General features: G+C 39.9%; 1 protein-coding gene across 7 annotated transcripts in view; it reads right to left on the bottom strand.

The window, feature by feature from the left end:
* The window catches only part of TRAK1 (trafficking kinesin protein 1), a 126,712-nt gene that overhangs the window by 4,497 nt on the left and 98,546 nt on the right, over positions 1 to 23,669 (bottom strand). For 3 of the 7 annotated variants that reach the window (XM_075315181.1, XM_075315185.1, XM_075315183.1), the window contains 4 exons: positions 22,348 to 22,590; positions 19,762 to 20,081; positions 11,311 to 11,640; positions 4,559 to 4,661 (listed from right to left, as the gene is read on the bottom strand). In XM_075315181.1, coding sequence (XP_075171296.1) covers positions 4,559 to 4,661; positions 11,311 to 11,640; positions 19,762 to 20,081; positions 22,348 to 22,590 — 996 coding nt within the window. Of the gene's footprint in view, positions 1 to 1,222; positions 1,311 to 4,558; positions 4,662 to 11,310; positions 11,641 to 19,761; positions 20,082 to 22,347; positions 22,591 to 23,669 lie in introns of all 7 variants that reach the window. The other 4 variants (XM_075315186.1, XM_075315187.1, XM_075315182.1 and 1 more) reach the window with 4 other exon arrangements.

Below are 23,669 nucleotides of genomic sequence, written 5' to 3'. Positions count from 1 at the left end.
AACCTCATTACCATAGCAAAAGGTAATATTTTATAAAGTTGTTATTTAGGTCTGAAAAAGGGGGCCAGTAGCAAGATGAACCTTTATAGAATGCAGCCCAGGAGCTGCAGAAGGGGATTATTTTAGTTTAATAGCGAAAATTCTGGTGACAGGTTCCCTTTAACCTCCCTCTGCCGGAACTGTAACATGCATTCTCACACGTATATCTGCAGTGGAAAATTTGCTGTGCATCAGTCCAGTGTGGACAAATTAAGAAAGCTCTATTAACATCACTTTGTTATTTCTTTTATAGGGTTTTTATCTGGCTTTTTACCATATTTGATTTTCTGCAAAATCTGATCAGTGTTTCAGCAGAGTGTATGAAAAACAAACTGCAAATCCTCTCCTATACTTTGCAGTGTTAATCATGGATTGTACCCTAATGTCATCCGTATGCAGTCCATGATTTTCACTAACCCATGGACTTGTATTCGTCATTTTGATCCGTGACTGCAAACTAATATAAACATGGGAATAACGTCACAAGATTAGAATAGTGGATGAATCTGGGACGTCTGCATGGGGCCTGACATAGCTGCCAGCAATGGCTGAGCTTTATGCATGTGCTTTTTTCTCTTATCTACCTTAAATACTCTGCTTATATTAGTTACATTTTCCATTATCACTTTGCTTGCAACATTGCAAAAGAGAATGAAAATATCGGCTTCCTTCTAAAGTCACATCACAGCAATTTTCCCATATTTTTTAAATTTAAAGGGGCAGGATCACTTGGGTGGTATTATTGATCAATTTTTGAGATGGGCCATTTTTCTGTACTCTACTCTGATGTCATGTTGGTGACGAAGTGAAGAAGTAATTTCTAAAAAGCTGTTAGTTTTGAGTACTTAAACTATAAAGCAATACAAACAGGAAAAAAACAAGACAAAAACTTTTACACAAAATGCACAGAATGGAACAAACCAATCAATCATCAAATTTTACTGGCAAATCTGAAAACTGAACATGCCTGTGCTAATACGGCAGAACTTCATACAACTGGTTATTTTGATATATAAATATACTAGACAACATGCCGTGAGCTGGATTTCATTAGAATGATTACACCCATAATCTTAGTGGTGTTAGGTTGACAGTTCTGTGAATGGCTATGTTAGCTGGGGGCACACACATCTCTGCTACAGTGGCCCAGCAAGCAGGGGACTGCGCCTGCCATACTGCTCACCCCCTGACATGCTCATCATAGACTCTGCCCTATAGCTCCTCTCAGCAAAACCTGGTATAAAGTGCTTTCTTCCTCTTCAGCAAAAGACCTGTGAAGAACGACGCGTGAATAAGTGACTATCCGCAATCACTTAAATGTAAATTGTCAGCATAAATTGTATAGAAAATCTTGATTTTCCCCAACACAGAGCACAGTAGCCAGATATGTCAAGTCTATGTACCCAGAACTAAATAATTTAGGCTGATCCAATATAAAATACTGTAAAAAAATAAAAGTGGTGATACTTCCCCTTTAAGATTAATCATTCCAGTAGTATTTGCAGACTATCCTTGCCTTTAGAAACTTCAAAAACTCAAGTTCCTGCATATCAGATCTTTATATAATCCTCTGATTTAGCATACTATGTGCATAAACATCTGAACCTACATAGTGTCTACACTCCTAATGTATATCAGCAGTACTGTATATTGTCCACAGACGTATGCATGGATAGTGTGCTCAGTCAGGGGGGGCGAGCACAAGGAAGCCATCACATTTGAACACATCACTGTATGTGAAGGGAAAGCTCCAAATTGATACATCAAGATCTCCATAGAGCTCCACTGACCCAATGTACACATTTTGGGAGGTATAGATCTGTATTCCTTACTTCTATATGGGATATTGAAGTAGACAATGCTATGTTATTCGGAGATCTATATAGTGGCATACGTCAGAGCCATCCGTTAGCAATTTGTGTCAGGAAATAGTTCAAGGTTCTGGAATAGCATATACCTCTTATAGAAGGCATTAATTAAATGTAAACAGGTGACAATGCAGAGCATAAAATAATTACCCCTTCTCAGGGCCTTAAGAATTAGCTTATCTAGTGTAGTATAGAGGTCACTGTTAATATATCTGGTGACCTAGGACAGTGAAGGGGTTAACGTCAGGATCTCTGGTGCTCTGGGAAAGTCAGTGGTTACTGGCAGGATCCTGGTCTAGAGCAGCGAAGGAATTAATCTCAGGCTCCCTAGTGTTCTGGGACAGTGAAATGGTTAATGTCAGGATCCTTAGTGCGCTAGGGCAGTAAAATAGTTACTGTCAGGATAGCCGGTCCACAGCAGTGAAATGGTTACTGTCAGGACAGTGACAGAATTAATGTTGGCATCCCTGGTGTTCAAAGTGAAGTGGTTAATGTTGCGATTCCTGGTCTTCAAGGATAGTGAAATGTTTAATGTTAGGTTTCCTGATTGTCTAGGGTAGTGAAGTGGTTAATGTCAAGAAACCTACTGTCCTAAGGCAGGGAAGTGGTGGATCCCTGGTGAAGTGACTTATGTGAGGATTCACAATGTTCTAAGGCAGTGAAAGGATTAATGTCTATATTCCTGATGGTCTAGGCCAGTAAGAGAGCTAAGCTCCAGCATTGCTTGGATGTAACAGGAGAGTGAATATAAGTTTCCCATGCTGAGCCTGCACTGATCATAGAGGTGAATGCAGGGAAGAGGATGGGGTGGATATAACTGTACCGTCCTGGCCACAAGTTGAGAATGACACCAAAATTATATTTTCACATGATCTGTTGCCCTCTGGTTTTTAATTGTGTTTGTCTGATGTTTACATCACATACAGAAATATAACTGCAATCATATTACGAGTACCAAAAGGTTATATTGACAGTTAGAATGAGTTAATGCAGCAAGTCAATATTTGCAGTGTTGACGCTTCAGGACCTCTGCAATTCTCCCTGGCATGCTCTCAATCAACTTCTGGACCAAATGCTGACTGATAGCTGTCCATTCTTGCATAAGCAATGCTTGCATTTTGCCAGAATTTGTTGGTTTTTGTTTGTCCACCCGTCTCTTGATGATTGCCCACAAGTTCTCAATGGGATTAAGATCTGGGGAGTTTCCAGGCCATGGACCCAAAATCTCTATGTTTTGTTCCATGAGCCATTTAGTGATCACCTTTGCTTTATGGCAAGGTGCTCCATCATGCTGGAAAAGGCATTGTTGGGCACCAAACTGCTCTTGGACAGTTGGGAGAAGTTGCTCTTGGAGGACATTCTGGTACCATTCTTTATTCATGGCTGTGTTTTTAGGCAAAACTGTGAGTGAGCCGATTGCCTTGGCTGAGAAGCAACCCCACACATGAATCATTTCAGGATGCTTAACAGTTGGCATGAGACAAGACTGGTGGTAGCGCTCACCTCTTCTCCTTATAAGCCGTTTTCCAGATGTCCCAAACAATCGAAAAGGGGATTTATCTGAGAAAATGACGTTACCCCAGTCCTCAGCAGTCCACTCCCTGTACCTTTTGCAGAATATCAATCGGTCCCTGATGTTTTTTCTGGAGAGAAGTGGCTTCTTTGCTGCCCTCCTTGAAACCAGGCCTTGCTCAAAGAGTCTCCGCCTCACAGTGCGTGCAGAAGCACTCACACCAGCCTGCTGCCATTGCTGAGCTAGCTCGGCACTGCTGGTAGTCAGATCCCACAGCTAAAACAGTTTTAAGATACGGTCCTGGCGTTTGCTGGTCCTTCTTGGGCGCCCAAGAGCCTTTTTGGCAACAATGGAAGCTCTCTCCTTGAAGTTCTTGATGATGCGATAGATTGTTGACTGAGGTGCAATCTTTGTAGCTGCGATACTCTTCCCTGTTAGGCCATTTTTGTGCAGAGCAATGATGGCTGCACGTGTTTCTTTAGAGATAACAATGGTTAACTGAAGAGAAACAATGATACCAAGCACCAGCCTCCTTTTAAAGTGTCCAGTGGTGTCATTCTAACTTAATCATGACTGATTGTTCCATTAACACAGGTGTGGGTGTTGATGAGGACAGGGCTGGCGATCAATCACTAAAACAATGTTAGCTGCTCCTTTTAAGGCAGGAATGCAATGATGTTGAAATGTGTTTTGGGGGTTGAAGTTCATTTTCTTAGCCAATATTGACTTTGCAAGTAATTGCTGTTAAGCTGATTACGCTTTATGACATTCTGGAGTATATGCAAATTGCCATTAGAAAAAAAACAAGCAGTAGACTTTGTAAAAATTAATATTTGTAGCATTCTCAAAACTTTTGGCCATGACTGTACAGCTGCACTGTCCTACCCATAATCAGGCAGAGGATTTCAGGAATGCTCTGCCTGATCATGAAGGGTAGTGATAGGGGAGTCTAGGTGCAGACTTTACCTGAGTGTAGGACGTTTTAAGAGAACAGTCGTCACAAGAGTGATTTCTAGATAAAAACCACTGCTGTATAACTCACTAAAGTAACACATTTTTGTTAAATGCTTTATGGTATTTAACCAATAAAAAAAAAAAAATCACTTAGAAATACTAAAGCAGTAAAACAATATCTGACCTCGGAGTGACTCGTGTGAGTTCATCAGACGGGTGCAGAATCCGACATGTGGTGAAGGTAAAGGTGGAATTGGTCTGAGACAAGCATTTTCCAGGATGGTGCACTGCAGAGAAGAGAATTAACAAAATTCCATTAATATCCACTTAAATAAAATGAAATTTGTTCAATGACAGATTTTTTTTTCATACAGTATTTATACACAACACTAACATTTGTGTGTGTATATTTCATACCAATAAAAAGGAGCAAAAGTTACACCAAAAGTTAAAAAGCTCCCGAAGCCCAATACAGGTCACAAACCCCTTTATTCTATAACCTATTGATTCATTATGGAGATTATTGAGAGTTTTTCTAAGTGGAGGATAGAAGGGAAATTAGTAAGGGAGAGCGTACAACAGGTTAGTAGATTCTTTCCAGAGTTATTTGACCACACACATAGATATATAATGTGTGTATAAATACTGTGCACACACACAATACACATACTGTATATTTCATATAACTCCGGCAAGAAATGAAAAGAGATGTGTGATGTTTCCAGTCTCTTTATTCTGCAGATTATTGATCATGTAAAATCATTCATTAGACATAGAGGCTGCTAAAAGGAAGTCCCGAGCGCAGAAATAAGAACCAATATATTGTTCCCTGGTTCCTGGAAAGCAGGAAAGAGTGGAGAGGGTAGTTATAAGAAAATAGCTCATATACCAGACCTTGGCATTCGTCCAGATTTCCAGGGCTGTAGGAGACAATGGCACATAACTATATGAACAGGATCAAGATCACAAATTACCAACAAGCTGATTAGTTAAGCAACTCTGCAAAATGTTTTAAACTAGAGGAAATCGGCAAGATATATAATTTTAATTCACTATTACTTTTTTACTACTGGACAATTTTAGAACTTTCTCAGTTTACTAAAGAAAAATCATAAAATTCAAATGAACACACAGTATATTAGTATATTAAATTCCTTGTACTCACGTCAATTAAAAGGGACACACACAAAATGAGCGTTCAAACCAGAAACAGAGGTCCGATGCACTCTTGGGCATGGCCAAAAAGAGAAGTGCACCTTCACACCTGTCTATAACACAGCTGTCAACCAAGGAAGAGGTGGGCGTAAATAGATGCAAGACAAGGAGGTGGGGAAGGTGAACTAAACTACTTGGACTTGCAAAGAGTAAAAAAACAAAAACAAATACAATTCTGGCTGCCAACAGATGCCACAGGGGAAGGGGGAGGGGTAGAGATCACTGCTCAACAATTAATAAAACGCACACCAAGTAGGTGCGGTATAACAAAATTATATTTATATATACATATATTATACATACATACACACACTATGCAATAGGCTCCCCACTAATGGAAACTAATGGCAAGTAGAGTTGTACTAGCTAAAGGGTTAGCTCAATGTTAAAGGGTTATCCATGGGGATATGCCATAATGTCTGAGAGGTGCAGGTTGCAGAGGCAGGACTTTGATCCACCTTAAAAATAGGGGTTTCTTAATCTTGGTTTCATGGCCAATCTGAATAGAGAGCTGCCGTTCATGAGCATCATTCTCTAGTCGAGTTCCAAAAAAAGCCAAACACTACAGAAAAAAGCTCAAACAAATGCCCCATGTAGAAAAGCTGATGCAGGTAATGTGGTAATGTTATTAACCAGTCAGAACACTAAAGATGAAATCCGGTTAATCTGTGAATCCTCTACACTGCCCTCGGTGTTTGCTTGGGATAACTTCGAAAAGTCAGAAATACCCTGAATAGTTTGCAAACAACAAATCCACTAAAGTTTAGCTCGTATTTTGGGGTTTTAAAAATTCTCTAAGATAATTCTAATAACAGAATCTCTATACATGATATTCAATCCCAGAATAGAGAAGTCATAAGAGGTCACCTTTCCAGCAGGTGCCCTGTGGCTGGTCAGCGGAGCCCTATATATAGTGCCCTATATACACAGAAGGGAAAGGAGTTTAGTTTTACAGTTACCCTGATCTTTAATTCATCAGAAAAAGATTACATTAATAAAAATGTATATCTAGTAACTTAATATAAACCAACATAAAGTTTCTCCAGGATTCTAAGCAAAGTACCAACCAGTCAAATTGTAAAAATCAGTTGGCAAATAAATGTTAGAAACCAAATAGGCATCTGATTGCTGCAGGAGATGATTGGATTTAGGGATAAATAACAATGGTTACAGTTTAAGATTACATTTTATTTCTACAAAGCTGGAAACTGTTGGTGTCATATGCAACTGAGTGAGTCAGGGGCGCCAGCAGTAGGGTCTCCGGGTCCTACTTGAGATGTCATAAGTAGTTGGCCAATATTCTATGCATAACAAGTAGGGCAGGGATTGCGACTTGCCTGCCTTCGGAGTCATTACATTCATAGTGAGAAACTGCTACGAGACGAAGTGTAAAAATGAATTTAGCTGTGGATTATTTACCGCCTCTGCACAATAAAGTATGGATGCAAAGGCGTAACAATTGTGTGAGCCCAAAATATTACCTCTACAGAAGCTTTACCACTACTTTATAGGGAAAAGGGTAGGTTAAAGATCTATCACCTGTCAGAAGTGGCCGCTTTTGCTGTTATTTTATACGACTGCTAGCCTGGGTATTTTATTTTTTTTTTTAATCTGCCATACAGGTCAAGAGATATGGAACGTATTAATTAGTGCTAATGTTTCTGCTCTGTTCCAGTAGTGTATACCATATGGCGTATTTTTAAAAAGGGAAAAAAAATGAAATACTCAGGAGCAAAAACTGGACACTTTTGAACTGCTAACATATCATTATAAAGGTGCGTGCTTTGGATATACTTTGTCAAAAACGATCCGATAAACTACTGACCGGATATAGATATTGCTTGGACCTCCATCAATCAACACAAGCAGCAGATGATTGGTTCCCTTACTTTGCTCTTGATTAATGGGCTCTCTGTACAATGAATTAATACGGTGTGTGGTCGTACAAAGCAATATAAATTACAATGCCATGTCCACTTCAGGTCATCACTTTGAAGGGACCACTCTAAAGTAAAATAATATTTCCACTGCAGATGCATAGAATGAGCTTTATTTAGGTTACAAGGGTCTCATTTAGCACGGTTTCAAAGTTTCAGAAAAGAATAGTTATTCCTAAAGAGGTTCTCCAGTACCAGAAAGAAATAGAATTACAAATCTACTTCTAGATTTATGCTTAGTAGCAAATCATGCTGGTCTTGTCTAAGGAGATAACTATAAAATAGCAGCAGTTAACACAATTCTCTTCTCCTACTCTTTACACACCGAGAGCAACATCACAGATCCAGGATGTGGGGCACCTGAAACAACGGATACAGGAGGCCTGTGGTAGCATTTCTTCTGCGGTATTGCTCTCGGTGTGTCAAGAGTGGGAAAAGAGAATCGTGTTGAAAATTCAACACAATGGAGAGCACTTTGAGCATACCCTTTAGTGGGTTACGGTTGTTGTTTCATGTCACAAACGTGTCAATAAGTCAATGAACAAAGCTACGTTAAAAATAAGCACACCATTGTTTTTCTTGTGCAATTCTGTGTTTGATGTGTCAAATGACCCCCTTCCCATTGAAAAAATTAAAGTTGAATTCAAAATGGCGGCTTTGCAGATGGCCACCATGAGCATCACCTGGCCTCAAATGTTTGGCCCCTTCCAGTACCAATATATCACAAACTGTAAGGTGATATCAGCAACCACTTCCATTTTAATCAGGGTGTAGCCATACTTATGGCCCACCCTGTAATATAGATGTTATGCTGCAATCACTGCTACCTGCCACATGCACTCACCTTGGACCTCCGGTCCTGGGAGCTCCTTCTGTCATCACTATGCGCTGACAGGAGTAACTGCCGAGACACAAGACTGACAGGAGGAACTGCCAGGACCGGAGGTCCGAGTTGAGTACACGCGGCGGGGTGCGGTGATTACACCCTGCCATCTATAATACAATACCAGGCTCAGGCTGCAGATCATTGACGCATATACTCACGCCAGACCTGCCGACAGCTCCTCCAGTCAGCGCTCTGTGCTCAGTACGAGCAAAGCATTGACAGGAAGCGCTCCTGGGATTGGAGGTGGCACACTAATATGGGGGCAGAGTATTATGAGGCACAGGATACAGTGGGGCACATTGTACAGTGGAGTACTATGCCAATGGTCCAAGGTGACTCTTTCCAAAGTTCAGGATCACTTTGCAGTCCCCCAACAAAATGGTTCCACACTTCGATCCTAAAGTTCATCATGCCTTATCCTTTTGCAAACATCCAGAAGGGTAAGGGGGAGGTGTGACATCATACATGAGAGCAGATTCCAACCACTTTTACTGCTGTTGTAATGTGAACTAGTTGTACTCTAGTGTTTAAGAGTGGAAAATATCAAGCTTTTTAAATTATATTTAAAAACATTAATACTTGACATGTTTTCCATTTTTTTTATGGTATCTTCTCTTTAAATCGTATTCTCTCTATAAGTGCATCTGAAGTCTAGAGGGTGATTTGAAAATAATTCATTTCTCAAGGAGTAATCCTGCCATATTCACCAATGTGTCAGTGACGAACGAAGCAGCACATTATAGGAGCTTGAAATGCAGACCTAGGAAAATGTCACTTTACATTCAATTTCCTGTTTGACTTGCTTGCATAAGAGGCGGCAGAGCAGGTGACGGTGAAGCTGAGCAAGCACCTCAGCCAAATAGATATCACATACATTGTAAAATAAAGCAATTGTGTATGATCTGCCACCTCCCTGTACAAACAAACAAGATATAGGAGACAAAGGCTTTACAGGCATATGTGCATAGATCACTATGTGCATAGCACACAGCAACGTGCTTTCCTGCATATAGATATTCCCACGTGTGAACATTTAAAGGACAATATAGGTATAAATACCTATATAAAATACATAATATACCATACATAGATGACAGGCGTAAGGTAAGGGATTACACTACCAGCTGCCTAGCACTCTTCCATACCCATCATTGCATTTCTGATTGGATTGGCTTTATGTGGAAGTGAGAAAAATGCAGGAGGAAAATGGAAGCAATTTACAAGATTTTAAGCATCAAACTAATGAGCAAATATAAAATCTATTGCTGCAAGACTAAACAATAAGGAGTTATCCAAGTTACCATATAATAAAAAAAAATAATAAAAAAGGTGTGTTTAATATTCCAAAATCCCATTTAATCCAAATATTTAGCTTTAGCTCTGCAAAATTTCACATAAAAATTTTCAGCAAATCTGTACAAATACAATATTTTTCATTAGTGCAAAAATATTATTTAGCAGTGCAAAATAACATCCAGAATGGATCATCTGTTACTTACACATATTTACAATTTTTTTTTGGTATAAAATATTTGATACGGTGCAAAAATGTAAAGTAAAAGTGGCAGGTAAGTAATGCACATAATGTATGTGCAATATAGTGATGAAAACCAAAAAGTAAGATCATGCCGTATTAAGAGGCCAAAGAGAATGGAGTTGCAGGATAGATCCCAACAAGAACATTCGCTTCGGCTCACACAAGTGGCTGGGCGTCAAGTCCATTATAAAACCAGCCGATCTCTAGACCATGGGTCCCCAATTCCAGTCCTCGAGGGCCGCCAACAGTGCATGTTTTCAGGATTTCCTTAGTATTGCGCATGTGATAATTTAATCACCTGCACAGTTGATGATTCCAACACCCATGCAATGCTAAGGAAATCCTGAAACCATGCACTGTTGGCGGCCCTCGAGGACTGGAGTTGGGGAACCCTGCTCTAGACCCTTCACTGGTGCCATTATTACAGCTTGTTGACACTACGTACACTGGCTGTAATTAGTTTCTCCCAAAACATAAAATGTAAATTTATGGGAAACAAGTATTCTGCTACTTGTGTTAAAGGGGTTCTCTGGGAACAGAAAAAAAAAAAAAAAATATGTCATAATAAACACTTCATACTGGTTTTGTCTAGGGAGTTAAAGGGTTATTCCCATCTACGAGATCCTAACAATTTGTAGTAGGTGTAATAATAATATTAGCAAATATCTCCAATTAGAATTGTAGTATAGTTCCTCCTGATATAGCCATGTCTATTACCTCATGTGCAGGGTATTGGTGCTTCGGTATCCATGGTTATGTCCACTCAGTGACAGATAGTTGCTCGTGGTCGTTACCATGGCTATTTAAGCTGCAATGCTCTGCACATGAGGTAAGAGACGTAGCTAATCAGGAGAACTATACTACATTTCTAATTGGAGGTATTTGCTAATATTACTACACATACTACATATTGGTGAATGAAAGGCTCATTTAGAATAACATTCTTTCCCCCCCCCACTCCCCTGAGAACCCCTTGTAAAGACATGGCATTCAAGTGACAAAGTTGTAGTGTAGCCCAAACCTAAATGTGAGATTTTAAAAATGGCAAAAACTGGATGGCAGATTACTTTAACGTATTCACATAAAACATACCAAGTGCTAATATCAAGCTACAGAGTACAGTACATTCAGTGATCACCCGCGTCTTTCTTTTAGCAGCCTTTACATATAATAAATGTGGTTCTTGCAAAGAATGCAAAACTGAGGAGACCTGCTAAACAAGAGATTTGTACATTGCTCCGATCACTTTTTGTATGAAGTAAAACATTTGCGGATGTGCTGTGGTGTGGAGGTGAAAATGGCCCAATACTCAATATCCTGTAAAGATGTCCATTTTACAGGACGTAAGGAGGATCCCTCACCAGACCCCTCATCATCGTCTGTCGCGGGCTCTTGCAAGTCCTCTGGGGCAGCCTGAGAACGGCTCGGACAATTCTTGCTGTCAGACACAGTCACTTGTGCTTGAGACCTCTCACCTGAGGTCTCTGAATGATGGACGGGACTGGAGGTAGATAAGCTCTTGAAAGGAATGTCACCTGTCTCGTCTTCTTCAAAGTCTGTGAAGCTGTATACGTCCTCCTGGTCAAGATCTAATGTGCGGAAGCCCTTGGTAACCACTCCAGGTCTAGGATCCAGAATTCCTCCTAGATGAGGCTGAGCCAACTGCTGCCATTGATGTAAAGTTGCTGAACCTAGAACAGAAAAACAAAAGGACATTGAGTAACACAGATACAAGCCCATATTCTAATAGCAGCAGCTCTAAAATCTGCTTCACAGATGGTAACTGATGTGGACTACCAAGTGTACACTATTCAAGACTCAGCAAATCTGAAACTGGACTTGAGGAGCATTATTTTTTTCCAGTTATAAAATTATAAACTAAAAATAGAAGTTGGGTATTTTTTTAAAAAAATAATACTATCTTGCACGATTGTAATATCATATTTTGTATATTTCAGGCTACCAAATGATCAATGTTAAGTTCCATAATTCTGTAGATTGTGAGCCCTCCCGGGCAGGGTCCTCTGTCCTTGTGCACTAGTTTGTGCCTTGTATTGTTCATGATTAGTGTACTTTATGTGTACCCCTCTTCACATCAAAATCACCATGGACAAAAAAAATAAATATTAAATGGGTGGATCAGGAAACCTGTATAGAGTGTGGTTTGTGACTACTAGAAACATTGTCGCCCTCTGGTGGGGACATTAAAAATGTGATCTCAAATATCTGAAATCTCTCTGATTATGCTGCATGACCTGACAGTAAACGTGAGCTTCTAGTGCAGTAAAATTTTATATTATACATATTATATATATATTTAGATTTTATTTTTTTTTTTTACAGTCATGTGAACGTTTCAAGCTAATGAGTCGTCAAGAAAAAAAAAATTCAATGCCTGTCAGACAATTCTGGAGCATTATCAACAACTTATTGGTAGACTTTTAAAGTGTAGAGTCGGCCTCCCTGAGAATTGCAGGGTACGGATGTCAGATTTATAGTCTGCTGACAAGAAGGTTAGGGGACCAAGCAGATGTTCTGTATGGCAAACCTCAACAAAATGAACACTCATTTTTATATTTTCTCTGAGTAAATTAATTGTAGGTTGCATGTATTTCAAAATATTCTGTATCAAGAAGCCTGGAGATGTGGGAATACACTGTGCCCCGGGCCAGATAGCAGTAACCTTCAAAGACTGAGAACCCTTCAGGTGTTGGAAAAAGACAACTCCCAGCAGAGGCTGTCAGGGTACAATGAGAATTTTAGTCATAGGGAACCTGTCGGGTCCCCAGGGCACCCAGCACCACGAGCAGTTCTGGGTGCACATTGCTAAACCCAGCATCTTGTAGTATACATAAAGAGATCTTCAGAAAAAGTATTTCTTAAGACCATTTATGAGATAATTAGGGCAGTGAGTAGTTGCAGAAGCATTAGTTCCCCAACTAGTCTGCCCACAAAGCAGGTTATCCCTGTGGGTGTGATAATATGCTTTACAATGCCCAGCATCATATGCATCTCTATACAAAGCGGCTTTGTATGTCTCAGCATTGAGTCTCTGACGACGAGTATATGCAATCTGGTAGTCTCAGATTAAGGACGTGACCCGTCCGAAACGAGTCCCCTTGTATACCGCGATCATGCATTTTTATGGATCTGGAAAATGGACTTTTTAATGCCTATTTAATAAAAGATGTTTTAAAGAAAGTTTCCGGAATTGGATGCTGGATTTTCCCTTTCTACTTCAGTTAAAGACAGCCTGGCCTGGCTGTGACTTTATTCCGTGCACCATCCGGGTTCTTGTGGTTCCCCTCCAGGTTGGGCGAGCTGGTTTAAAAAAATCCCTTTTTCTTAGAAGCCCATAAGGGTAGAGGAGTATAGTAATTAAAAGGGATAAACCCTGTTACTTGGCTGATAAAAAAAGGAGTGCTTTAAGTCTGTTTCATACATCCCACGTTCATGACCAACTACTGTCTTTGATCCTTGGACTGAATCAAACTCATCTATGCTGTTTGTTGTGATCAGGAGCTTCGCAGCCGGTATGGACATCACAGTCCATGAATGTCAGACATGTGAAACCGAATTTGCTTTAAGGGTGCATTCAGATTAACGCATAAATCAGTCGGCAATCCTTAGGCTGGCCACTGCTCTCCCGATCCAAGCAGGACAGCTTCATATATTTCTATGCAGCGGACACGTTCAGGTCAGGAGATGCATGGCCAGTCTGAGCTTTGCGGTCCGATCTCCAACCATTTCACACAGTCGTCTGATTGCACCTCAAGCATTTTCATAAAGACTGACATACACTAGCTATTCTAAGTCAACTACTGTATGTTGAAAAGCTATACCCACCTTAGAGAAAATGTACCACTCCAATGTGACTGAGACATGACACCATCACCAGCAGACTGTAAATGAACCCAGGAATCTATACACTATAAATTACCCATAGAAATGAAAAGACTGAATGGAAACCAAATCATTCAATTCTAAGCTGCTCTAAATATTTGATGGTCTATATACCCACAAGTTACATCACAAACCCTTCAAATTTTTGTCCGTCAAGAAAGCATGGTCAGACTGATAGCATTATAAAAAGAAAAAGAAAGAAAGGAATGAAAAGGAATGAAAAATCAGCTGTAAGAAAACTAAAAAGAATTGATATAATGTACATGAAAAGTGTAAGTTAATAAAATATTAAACGCATACTGTCTGTACTATAGGCTACATATGTATTTAAAAAAAGTATATTTTATGCACCATGCAGATAATAATAAAAAAAAAAAAGTGTTGTGAAAGAATAATCTGAATTAGTTGGTAATTTGGAATAATAAATGAGATACGGATAGACCATGCAGAGCAGAATATATATTTTTTCCTTAATTTTATCTCTCCTTTGTGGAAATATTAGCCAAGTATTTGGCATCTAATGAGTTGACTTTCATTAAAGGGAATCTGTTACCAATTTTTTTTCACCTAGTCTGAGAGTAGTATAATGTAGTGGCAGAGATCCTGATTCCATTGGTATGTCACTTTCTGGGCTGCCTAGTGTAGTTTTGATAAAATCACTTGATTAATTAGCAGTAGGTCATTAGAGGACTACTTGTCCTGTTGTCAGGTAGTCCAGCAATATTCATGAGCTCTGCATAACTGCTAGATCTTCAGCAGAGAAAACAGAAAAAAAATTACTGAAAACAGCTCCATAAGTGACATCACTGGAATCAGGGTCTGTGCCTACATTATGCCGCTTTCAGATTGGGGTTAAAAACCTGGTGACAGATTCTCTTTAAGTTCAAGCGGGCATCGTCAGTTTTCAGTGGGGGCGTGTACCTTTCCCCCCCTAGTAGGATGTTGACCAATCATAAGCAGGCAGCAACACACTCCCATTGCTGATAGCTCTGCAACAGAGGGGCAAAAATTTACAAAAAAAAAATTGCTCTGTTCTGTAGCCACTTTTATATTGTGTGTCAATTTAACATAATAAAATTTGGTGAAAGGTACAACCTTAATTCAATAGGTTTAGTCTACAGACGTAACAGTTCACACCAAATATATCTAAGCGCATTCAGTGGGCTGCTTCATTAATATGTTTCTGGCCATTAAGCTATGAGCGCACAGAGCATTTCTATTGCAGTTTTGAGTGCAATTTTGTCACAAAACTGCATGCAAATCCTTATGCCAGCACAGTTATGAGAATCCTGACGTTTTGTGCACTTGTTGCTTATCTTTCCTTGCAGATATGCAGAAAAAAAAAAAAAAAACAAAAACTGAAGCATGTCAATTCTTTCAGCGTTTTTTCATTGCAAATGCATGGGAAAAAAAAACAAAAAACAAAAACTGCGTTTCTCCTGCCAAGAAGATGCTAAATAAGTCAATGTGAAAAAGTGCTTATCACTTTTGCTTTGGTTTTTTTTTGTACTAAATCTAGATTTTTGTGCCTTTTGCCTGTAACCATATACATTTTATTTTCCGTTAACATTATACAAAGCATATTATTGGAAGTTAACATTACCTGTACATGGAAGTGAAATGATGATGAAAAACAGTAAATAAAAAAACTGCACAGAAAAAAAAAAAAAAAAAAAATAGAAGCAAAAGGGATAGATAAAATTATAATGGAGACTTTATTGAAAGTTCAGAATAGATACAATAGTAAAAAGGCATTACAGGATGATCAACCCAAAAGAGGGAAAGAGGGGGGGAACAGAATATATAAAGTAAAGGGTACAGATCAATAAAATCTGCCATCACATTCCAACTGCCGGACACATTTCCTATTCTTATTAGTATGAATAAATAACAAATCATCTTTAACAATCCATGGCAAAATAAAAAGAAAAGAAAAATGAAGCATATGTGAAAAGTTACTTTAAGAAACCCTATTAAGTTCCTCATCCACCACTCCAGTTATAAAGGTTTCCATCTACAGTTCAACAACTTCCCATCCCAACAAGTGCAATGCACAAGAAAGGGGTGTCCTGAATATTAAAAGGCAATCTGTCAACAGGTGTTTGTTCCTCCTTCTGAGAGCAGCATAATGTAGAGTCAGAGACCCCGATAGGAGCAATGTGGCACTTACGGAGTTTGTCATTTTAATCGAATTCCTGTTTTATCTGCTGCAGATCTACCAGTTATCTGAATACTAGTAGTAGTAGTGTTGAGTGAGTAGTTGACTATTCGTACTGGCTATGTTGTTAGTGAGTACTGTCAGCTACTCGTTTATCGTTACGTATGTAACAATGTAAGTCAATGGGAAATACTAGCTAAGTCGTGGGTAACCCGAAATCTGTACTATTCGCTACTCGCACGAAAAGTACGTCTTTCAGGTTACTTGCTACTTAGCGAGCATTTCCCATTGACTTACATTGCACCGGTTACTCGTAACGAATATGCGAGTAGAGGACAGTACTCACTAACAGCAAAGAGTATGAATAGTTAACTACCTGCTCAACACTAATGCTAAGCTCTTTGTAGCTCTGCTCACACCACTGATTGGCAGCCTTCTGTGTTTACTGCACAAGTCCTGAAAGCGGCCAGTGGTTTAGGGTGGGGTTATATAAAACTCATGAATATGAAGGACTACCTAGCAGTAGTTTCACAAAGTCCTCGAGTGATTATCTCCTGATAAAACCGCAATTTTATAGGGGAAAAAAACGGCCAATTTTTTACATTACTGGAATCAGGGTCTCCATCTCTACATTATGCTGCTCTCCCGATTAGGTGGTAAACACTTGGTGACAGATTCCCTTTAAGAAAATTGCTGAGAACAGGAATCTTTATAAAAAAAAAAAAAATATATATATCATTACTCACTCATTAAATAGCCTGACATCCCAGAGATCATGCAGCAGTGATGTCCATCGATCCTGTGACCGCTGCAGCAAATCACTGACCTCAGTAGTTATGTCCGCACTAATGACAAAGTTTTGCTGCAGTGGTTACAGGAAAAAGCACCTTACTAGAAAGCCTAGCCATTTTGATTTATGCAAGTTGTTTAGAATTGACCATGAAGTCCCGAAATGTCAAGAGGTCAGGATTTACAATAACTACTAAAAATCTATGTACTAATCATAGACAAAGGATTCATTGCAATTTACCACCTGAGTACTTTCCCAATCAGGAGGACCATACAATGTTCATGTTTTGTACTTTGCAAATACATAATTTATGCGTTGGTGGGAAGAATAATGACAAATGGTGCAAGAGAGGAGCTCATTCATATAAAATAGGCAAAAATAAGGAAATTGCACTACTCATTGCTTTAGTCTGGGTACATCTTAGTAAAGATAACCAGCACTGGCAGGACAAGGTGTCTCCTTGGCCATAATTTCTTTTGTAACGTGGCCATACCAAATATGCTGCAGTCAATATGGCTTGGAGACATGGAAATCTCCAATCTATGGTGGCATTGCCTAAAGATGGCTGAATGGCTAGAGAATCATAGCAGAGGTAACAAATATATTCTTATTATAAAAAAAAGCCTTGTCAGAATCATCTTAATGATCTTCTAACATCTCTAATCAGATGTTCATACATATAGACTATTTGTTGGCCAGTGTTCTATATCACCTATCCAGAGTGGTGGTCCTGTATGAGCACTACTGTATCTCCCCATGGTCTATGGGACTGAAATACCAGAGAACTGTACTGAGCCATCTTCATTATTCCCATAGGCAAATCAGTGGAGCTGTAACACATGTATGATCAGTCCCTGCAATAAGACATCCATTACCTTTTCTGTGGATAGGTCATAACTAAGGATGATGGAATACCTCAAATATTCGGCTACACCCATATTCAACGAATAAGTCGCCGCTATTCGACTATTTGCGAATATTCGATGCGCAATGTAAGTCTATGGGAAACCCGAATAGATGCCGAATAGCAACTATTTGGGCTTCCCGTAGACTTACATAGCGCAACGAATATTCGCATATTGGCGACCTATTCGCGAATATTCGCGAAGCCGAATATTGCCGAATACTTGTGATATTCGATCATCACTAGTCATAACGTTTGTTCATAAATGCGAGATTATGGCCATTTTAATGTACAATACTATTGACTTATGATGTGGAACAAAATCACATTTTTTTTTTAAGTCGCTCATTTAAAATACTCAAATCTGCTCATTTTAACACTCTTGTGCCCCAGTGTAAGCAGTACAATGCAAACTTCACCGTAAAATAACTGCATTACTGCACCAAAAGAGTGTATACCATCTACCAGGTTTGGAAAGAACATGTGAAGTTATAGTGAGAAGTAGAGGAAAGATGAAACGTTTAAAAGGAGTTCTCCCAGAATATAAAATAAAGAAAATTACATTAGAAATATATTCCTAAATACCTTTAAAGGGAGTTCTCAACTTCTCGGACAACCCCTTCTCAGCCTCTATGGTTTCCCCCAGTAAAATAACAACACCTATATTCAGGCACTATTCCAGTTTTATTCCAGATTTCACGCGACCCCTGCGTCCATTCAGGTCTGGCTTTACTCTCCCCTCCTTCAGACAAATCCAGGTATTCAAAGGAAGAGATAGCAGCCACAACGAGATAGCAGCCACAATGAGAGAGAGAGATACAGAGAGAGATACAGAGAGAGATACAGAGAGAGATACAGAGAGAGATACAGAGAGAGATACAGAGAGAGAGAGATATAGAGATAGAGAGAGATAGAGAGATATAGAGAGATAGAGAGATAGAATGAACCGGCAGTGGGTGTAGGTGTTATTTTACTGGAGGGAACCATAGGGATTGAGAATGGGCTGAGTACTGGACAACCATATAACTAGCAAACAACACTACTTTCGCCCTGACAGGTAATCATTACAGTATATTAAAATGACGACCATGTTGCTACATTGACAGAAACCAGGAATGTTAATTGGGCTGGTACCTATGAGCATGTGCAGAAGGAAGTCCCACCCATCTCACTGGAAAGTTAAACTGATGCCTGTGAGCATGTGCAGTAGGAAGCTTAGTTCTTGTCCCGAGAATGTTAATGGGACAGGTGTCTGAACATGTGCAGTAGGAAGCTCCACAGCTGTAACCTAGAGAACCTAAACTATATATTGTCACGTTATTACCAGGTTACAACAGCTAGGCATCATTCAGAAAGCGAGCAGCAGTGTGAGTACCCTCACTTTGCAAGAACACTGGTAACTCCAGTACTACAGCTGAATATCCTCTGGGAGCCCAGTTTTCTAATGCACATGCTCATAAGTAGCCCATTAACATTTTAAGGCTTCTGTCATTGTAACAAGGCTGTGCTCATCTTAATGTACCATGGCGACTCCCTCACCAGACAAAAGAACGTGATTTGCATATTAAAAAATAGTTAGAATCAAAAAAATAAAAAGGGTGTGTCTAATGACATTTTCCATTCTCAGAAAATCCCTTTAATACGGACAATTCAGAACAGTGCCAGAGATGGGTAGGAAATGAAAATTTACAGTAGCATAAATGTCAAGGGGTGCAGCAATTGATGAAAACTTACACTTTGCTTAAATAAAAAAAAGTGGATAAATTACCATTAGTAATGATGGCACATCCACATGTCTATAAATACTATTATAACACTACCTTCTTCATTGCCGAATTTATGTGTACAACTGTGAGAAAGCATAAAAGTGGTAAGAATTCATTCTATACTGTGGCAGACATGACTATTACACTAAAATATCTCAAACCAACACCGAGGGTGGCTATCTCTAAAGTAAAAGGAGTGTGTATTATGTAAAGTGCCTGCTTTCTGGTGATGTATTAGAGACCACAATGAGTCACTAAGCAAAACATAGAAGGGCCGGGGCCCCTTGTCACCTTCTAGGGGCTTCACAATCTGAAGTTTCTCTGGCAGGTAAGATCGGCTGCTGAAAGACATTCCTGAGATGCCAGTGAACTCCGATAGCCTGGAGGAGTGGGTACCCAAGGACATGATGCTTTCTGTTGGTGTTAGAGATCCACTGTGAAGTTCTCCCTTTTCAGCGAGACTGCGCAACTTCCGTTCTTGATCATCTTCAAAGAACTTGCGTTCCAGGAGGAAGTTCTCACGCCGAAGGGACAACCGTCGTAGGGCTGTCTCAAGGTCGTGAGAACCTGGTGTTCCTGGTGTGCCAGGCTTCTTGTTCTTCTCTCCATCACTAAATAAAATAGGGACAGAGACAGATTAGGGTGGGAGATATCATCCATTTATGATGGAACATAATAGAAAATAGGAGATAATGGTTTTCGACCAGCACATTAAAAAACACATCTTTAAATCAAAAACTGACTGAAGACTTGGGAATCCTTCTATAGCATTCAGTGTGCTGTGGTGATTCTTCGGTGTCGTGACCGCAGTTACCGGCTCTGTGGCCGTGAGAATGCAATATGCATACTCCTGGCCAGAAATCAACTAGATGGGTCCGGCCATGCTCAATACATACACTTGCAATGAGTGAGGCAGCGCTCATCTTTTTCACAAGTTTGCAAACTTGTCATTTTAGACTGGACTGGCCCTTTAATTCTGGGGATTTAAACTGTGCTTTAATCTTTCTTGGAATATATACACACTGAGGGCCTGATTCACCAAGACTGATATTGTACACCGGTCTTGAGGAGAAGTGTTGGAGTCAGATGCTCCTTGCTCAGGATGGGGCAACATGCCACGTTGGGTGAGTGGTGTACACCTGTGTGCGTGTCTCGCCACAAATTCTACTCCAGCACAAAATTCACGAGAAGCAATTGTCATGCCCCCGATCCAGCCGCACCCACTTTGGTGGTGCTGGGCGTAAATGGCAGAGAACACGTTAAGTCGTAATATTTTAGCTTGGCCTCAAGTTGCGCCTTAATTATGTAACTTTTGAAAACTTCTTGCCAGAATACTGGCATAAAAGCATTGACGAATCAGGCCATGAGGGTTTTTTATTTTTATGAGTTTTTGGAGTAGAAACTCAGTTTTTGGAGGGGATTTGAAGAGTTTTCACTCAGTTTCTGCTCCAAAAAACACATTGAAAAACTTTGTACATGGAGCCTCAGGCTATAGGACAAATCATTTTGTAACCAATTTGAAAATAACCACGAAACAGCAAACAGATCTGGCACCATTAATCTAGCATACTCTTCTTGGGATTAAAAAAAAAACAAAAAACAAACAAAAAAACCCCCAAAAAGCACTAACTGTCCACCTAGAGAATATTGTACTCAGCGTTCAAATACACGGTATAGAGCAGAGTGTAGAATAGGTGGCACTTACCGTTCCATAATAGTTAATTTTATTTTGTTTGCTTAAAAACTACGGATGTATGAGGACGAGGGCAGCTTCCGCCTGCATCTATGGTTTTTAAGCAAACAAAAACACTTCTGGATCGGTGAGTGGCACCTATTTCTTCTACACACTGCTCTTTTATTTGAAACTAGATCAGAGGAAGAGCGTTTTGTGGGTAACACGTTTTCCTACAATAGCTAATTGATACATAGCTAGTACAATTATTCATGAGGGTATCGTTAAATAACAGTATAGGAAAAATTAGGCAAACGCCAAAAAAATGTAAATTAATACATAGTCTAATAGTGTAACACTTGTTACAACTTCAAAAAGCAGAGAATTAAATTTTTCTTTTTTGTGTTGTTACAAAACACACAAAGGAAAGAAACTTATATAACAAAATGTGTAATTGCAATAATGTTATGGGAGAAATACTTATTTTCTGAAAAAAATTTCAAGGGTGCCACACTTTTTTCCATGACTAAGGGGTACTTTGCACACTACAACATCGTAGGTGCGATGTCGGTGGGGTTAAATCAAAAGTGACGTACATCCGGCATCGCTGTCGACATCGCAGTATGTGAATCCTTTTACATACGATTAACAAGCGCAAAAGCGTCGTTATCGTATGATCGGTGTAGGGTCCGACATTTCCATAATTTCGCAGCAGCGATGGTACGATGTTGTTCCTCGTTCCAGCAGGCAGCACACATCGCTGTGTATGAAGCCGTAGGAGCGAGGAACATCACCTTACCTGCGTCTACCGGCTATGCGGAAGGAAAAAGGTGGGCGGGATGTTTACGTCATGCTCATCTCCGCCCCTCCGCTTCTATTGGCCACCAGCCGTGTGACGTCGCTGTGACGCTGCACGACCCGACCCCTTAGGAAGGAGGCGGTTCGCCGACCAGAGCGACGTCGCAGGGCAGGTAAGTGCATGTGAGGCTGCCGTAGCGATAATGTTCGCTACGGTAGCAATCACAAGATATCGCTGCTGCGACGGGGCGGGGAATATCGCGCTCGGCATCGCAGCATCGGCTTGCGATGTCGTAGTGTGCAAAGTACCCCTAACACTAAGTAAATGTTATAATATATGCTAAACAGATACTGATAAGTAATGCTACATTATTCCGTAGACCCAGTAGTAACCCAGTGCCACTAACCTGTTATCAGGCGTCTCCGTTTCCAGTATAATGCTATTGGTTTTATTATCTATGACAATATTAGAAATATCTCCTCCATACAGACTGGAGCGTGGTGTACTGACACAGCTAGACATTAAAGAGTTCATTGCCGAGGACTGGTTAGATCCTGGGATGTTCATTGGAGAAGGCGCCAGCGACCTTTGCTTCACTACTTGGTTTACATTGCGCACAGTTTCAAATACACGTTTTTGGTGATTGCCACTAAAAAATACAAAAAACATACATATTTAATAAAACCATAAAATATGTAAGAAAAAAAAAAAACACTAACATTTTCATTCTGCATACATGTTTGTCAGGAGTAATAGTACAATAGTACAAGTTGTGTTAAGTTGGACATATCACGTGTTAATAAAATGGGCAATTTTTGCCATTTTGTTCCTGCTGTTTTACTGTTTAGTTGGTTGTTTTTTTTCTTAAATACACCAAATGGTTCCAGAGATGTGTGCCTTTTCTTTAAAAGTGGTGGTTCACTGCTCTGCAATTGTGGCCACATCCCTGTAAAACTGATAGGGAAGGGTTTTTTCAAATACCTTGTTCAGCCAACTTTACCTGTGAGTGGTGCTATTGTGGTCCACTCATACCCATGAAGTGACCCCCAGGCTCCATGACCTTAGATCCGGTGATGTCACGTCAAATTTCAGTTGACCTGACTTTATCGCGGCCGGCCCCAGTCTCCCTGAGTGACTGGGCTGCGGGCAGAGTTTCACCTCTGTGACAAGTGGTGAAACTCTGACCACAGCCCAGTCACTCAGGAAGACTAGGGCCACCTCTGTTATTCAGGTCAACTTGAAGTTGACGTGATGTCACGGAACCTGGAGGTCACTTCATGGGGGATGAGTGGACCGTGATAGTGCCACTCAGAAGCAGAATTAGCTGAACAAGGTATTTAGGAAAAGCCTTCCCTATGAGTTCTACAGAGATGTGGCCACTATTGCAAAGTAGTGAACCACCCCTTTAAAAAGGGATTTTTTTTGCAATTTTATTTTTGTATTAATTATATAACCATTAATACAAAATTAAATATAGTGTTTTAACATTTATTTTTTTCTGCAGCCTTTGGGGCTATTTTTATTTGTTGGACTAAGAGCATAACACATACCTCAAATACAGCACCCCAAAACCATAGGAGACTGCAGTCAGTGTCTGACCGCATCTCCTATACTGTGGCTGCCTCAGCTGTGAACTGGACACTATGGTGCTGTCCAGTTAACAATTGTGTGACATGTTCTTGTAGCCCATAGGTGAACCCTGGGCTATAATTTCCCTGTCACCCCTTG

The sequence above is a fragment of the Anomaloglossus baeobatrachus genome, chromosome 6 (genome assembly GCF_048569485.1).
Source record: "Anomaloglossus baeobatrachus isolate aAnoBae1 chromosome 6, aAnoBae1.hap1, whole genome shotgun sequence".
Classification (NCBI taxonomy): Eukaryota; Metazoa; Chordata; class Amphibia; order Anura; family Aromobatidae; genus Anomaloglossus; species Anomaloglossus baeobatrachus.
The sequence above is the reverse complement of the archived record's forward strand: the minus strand, read 5'-3'. Positions and strand labels throughout refer to the sequence as shown.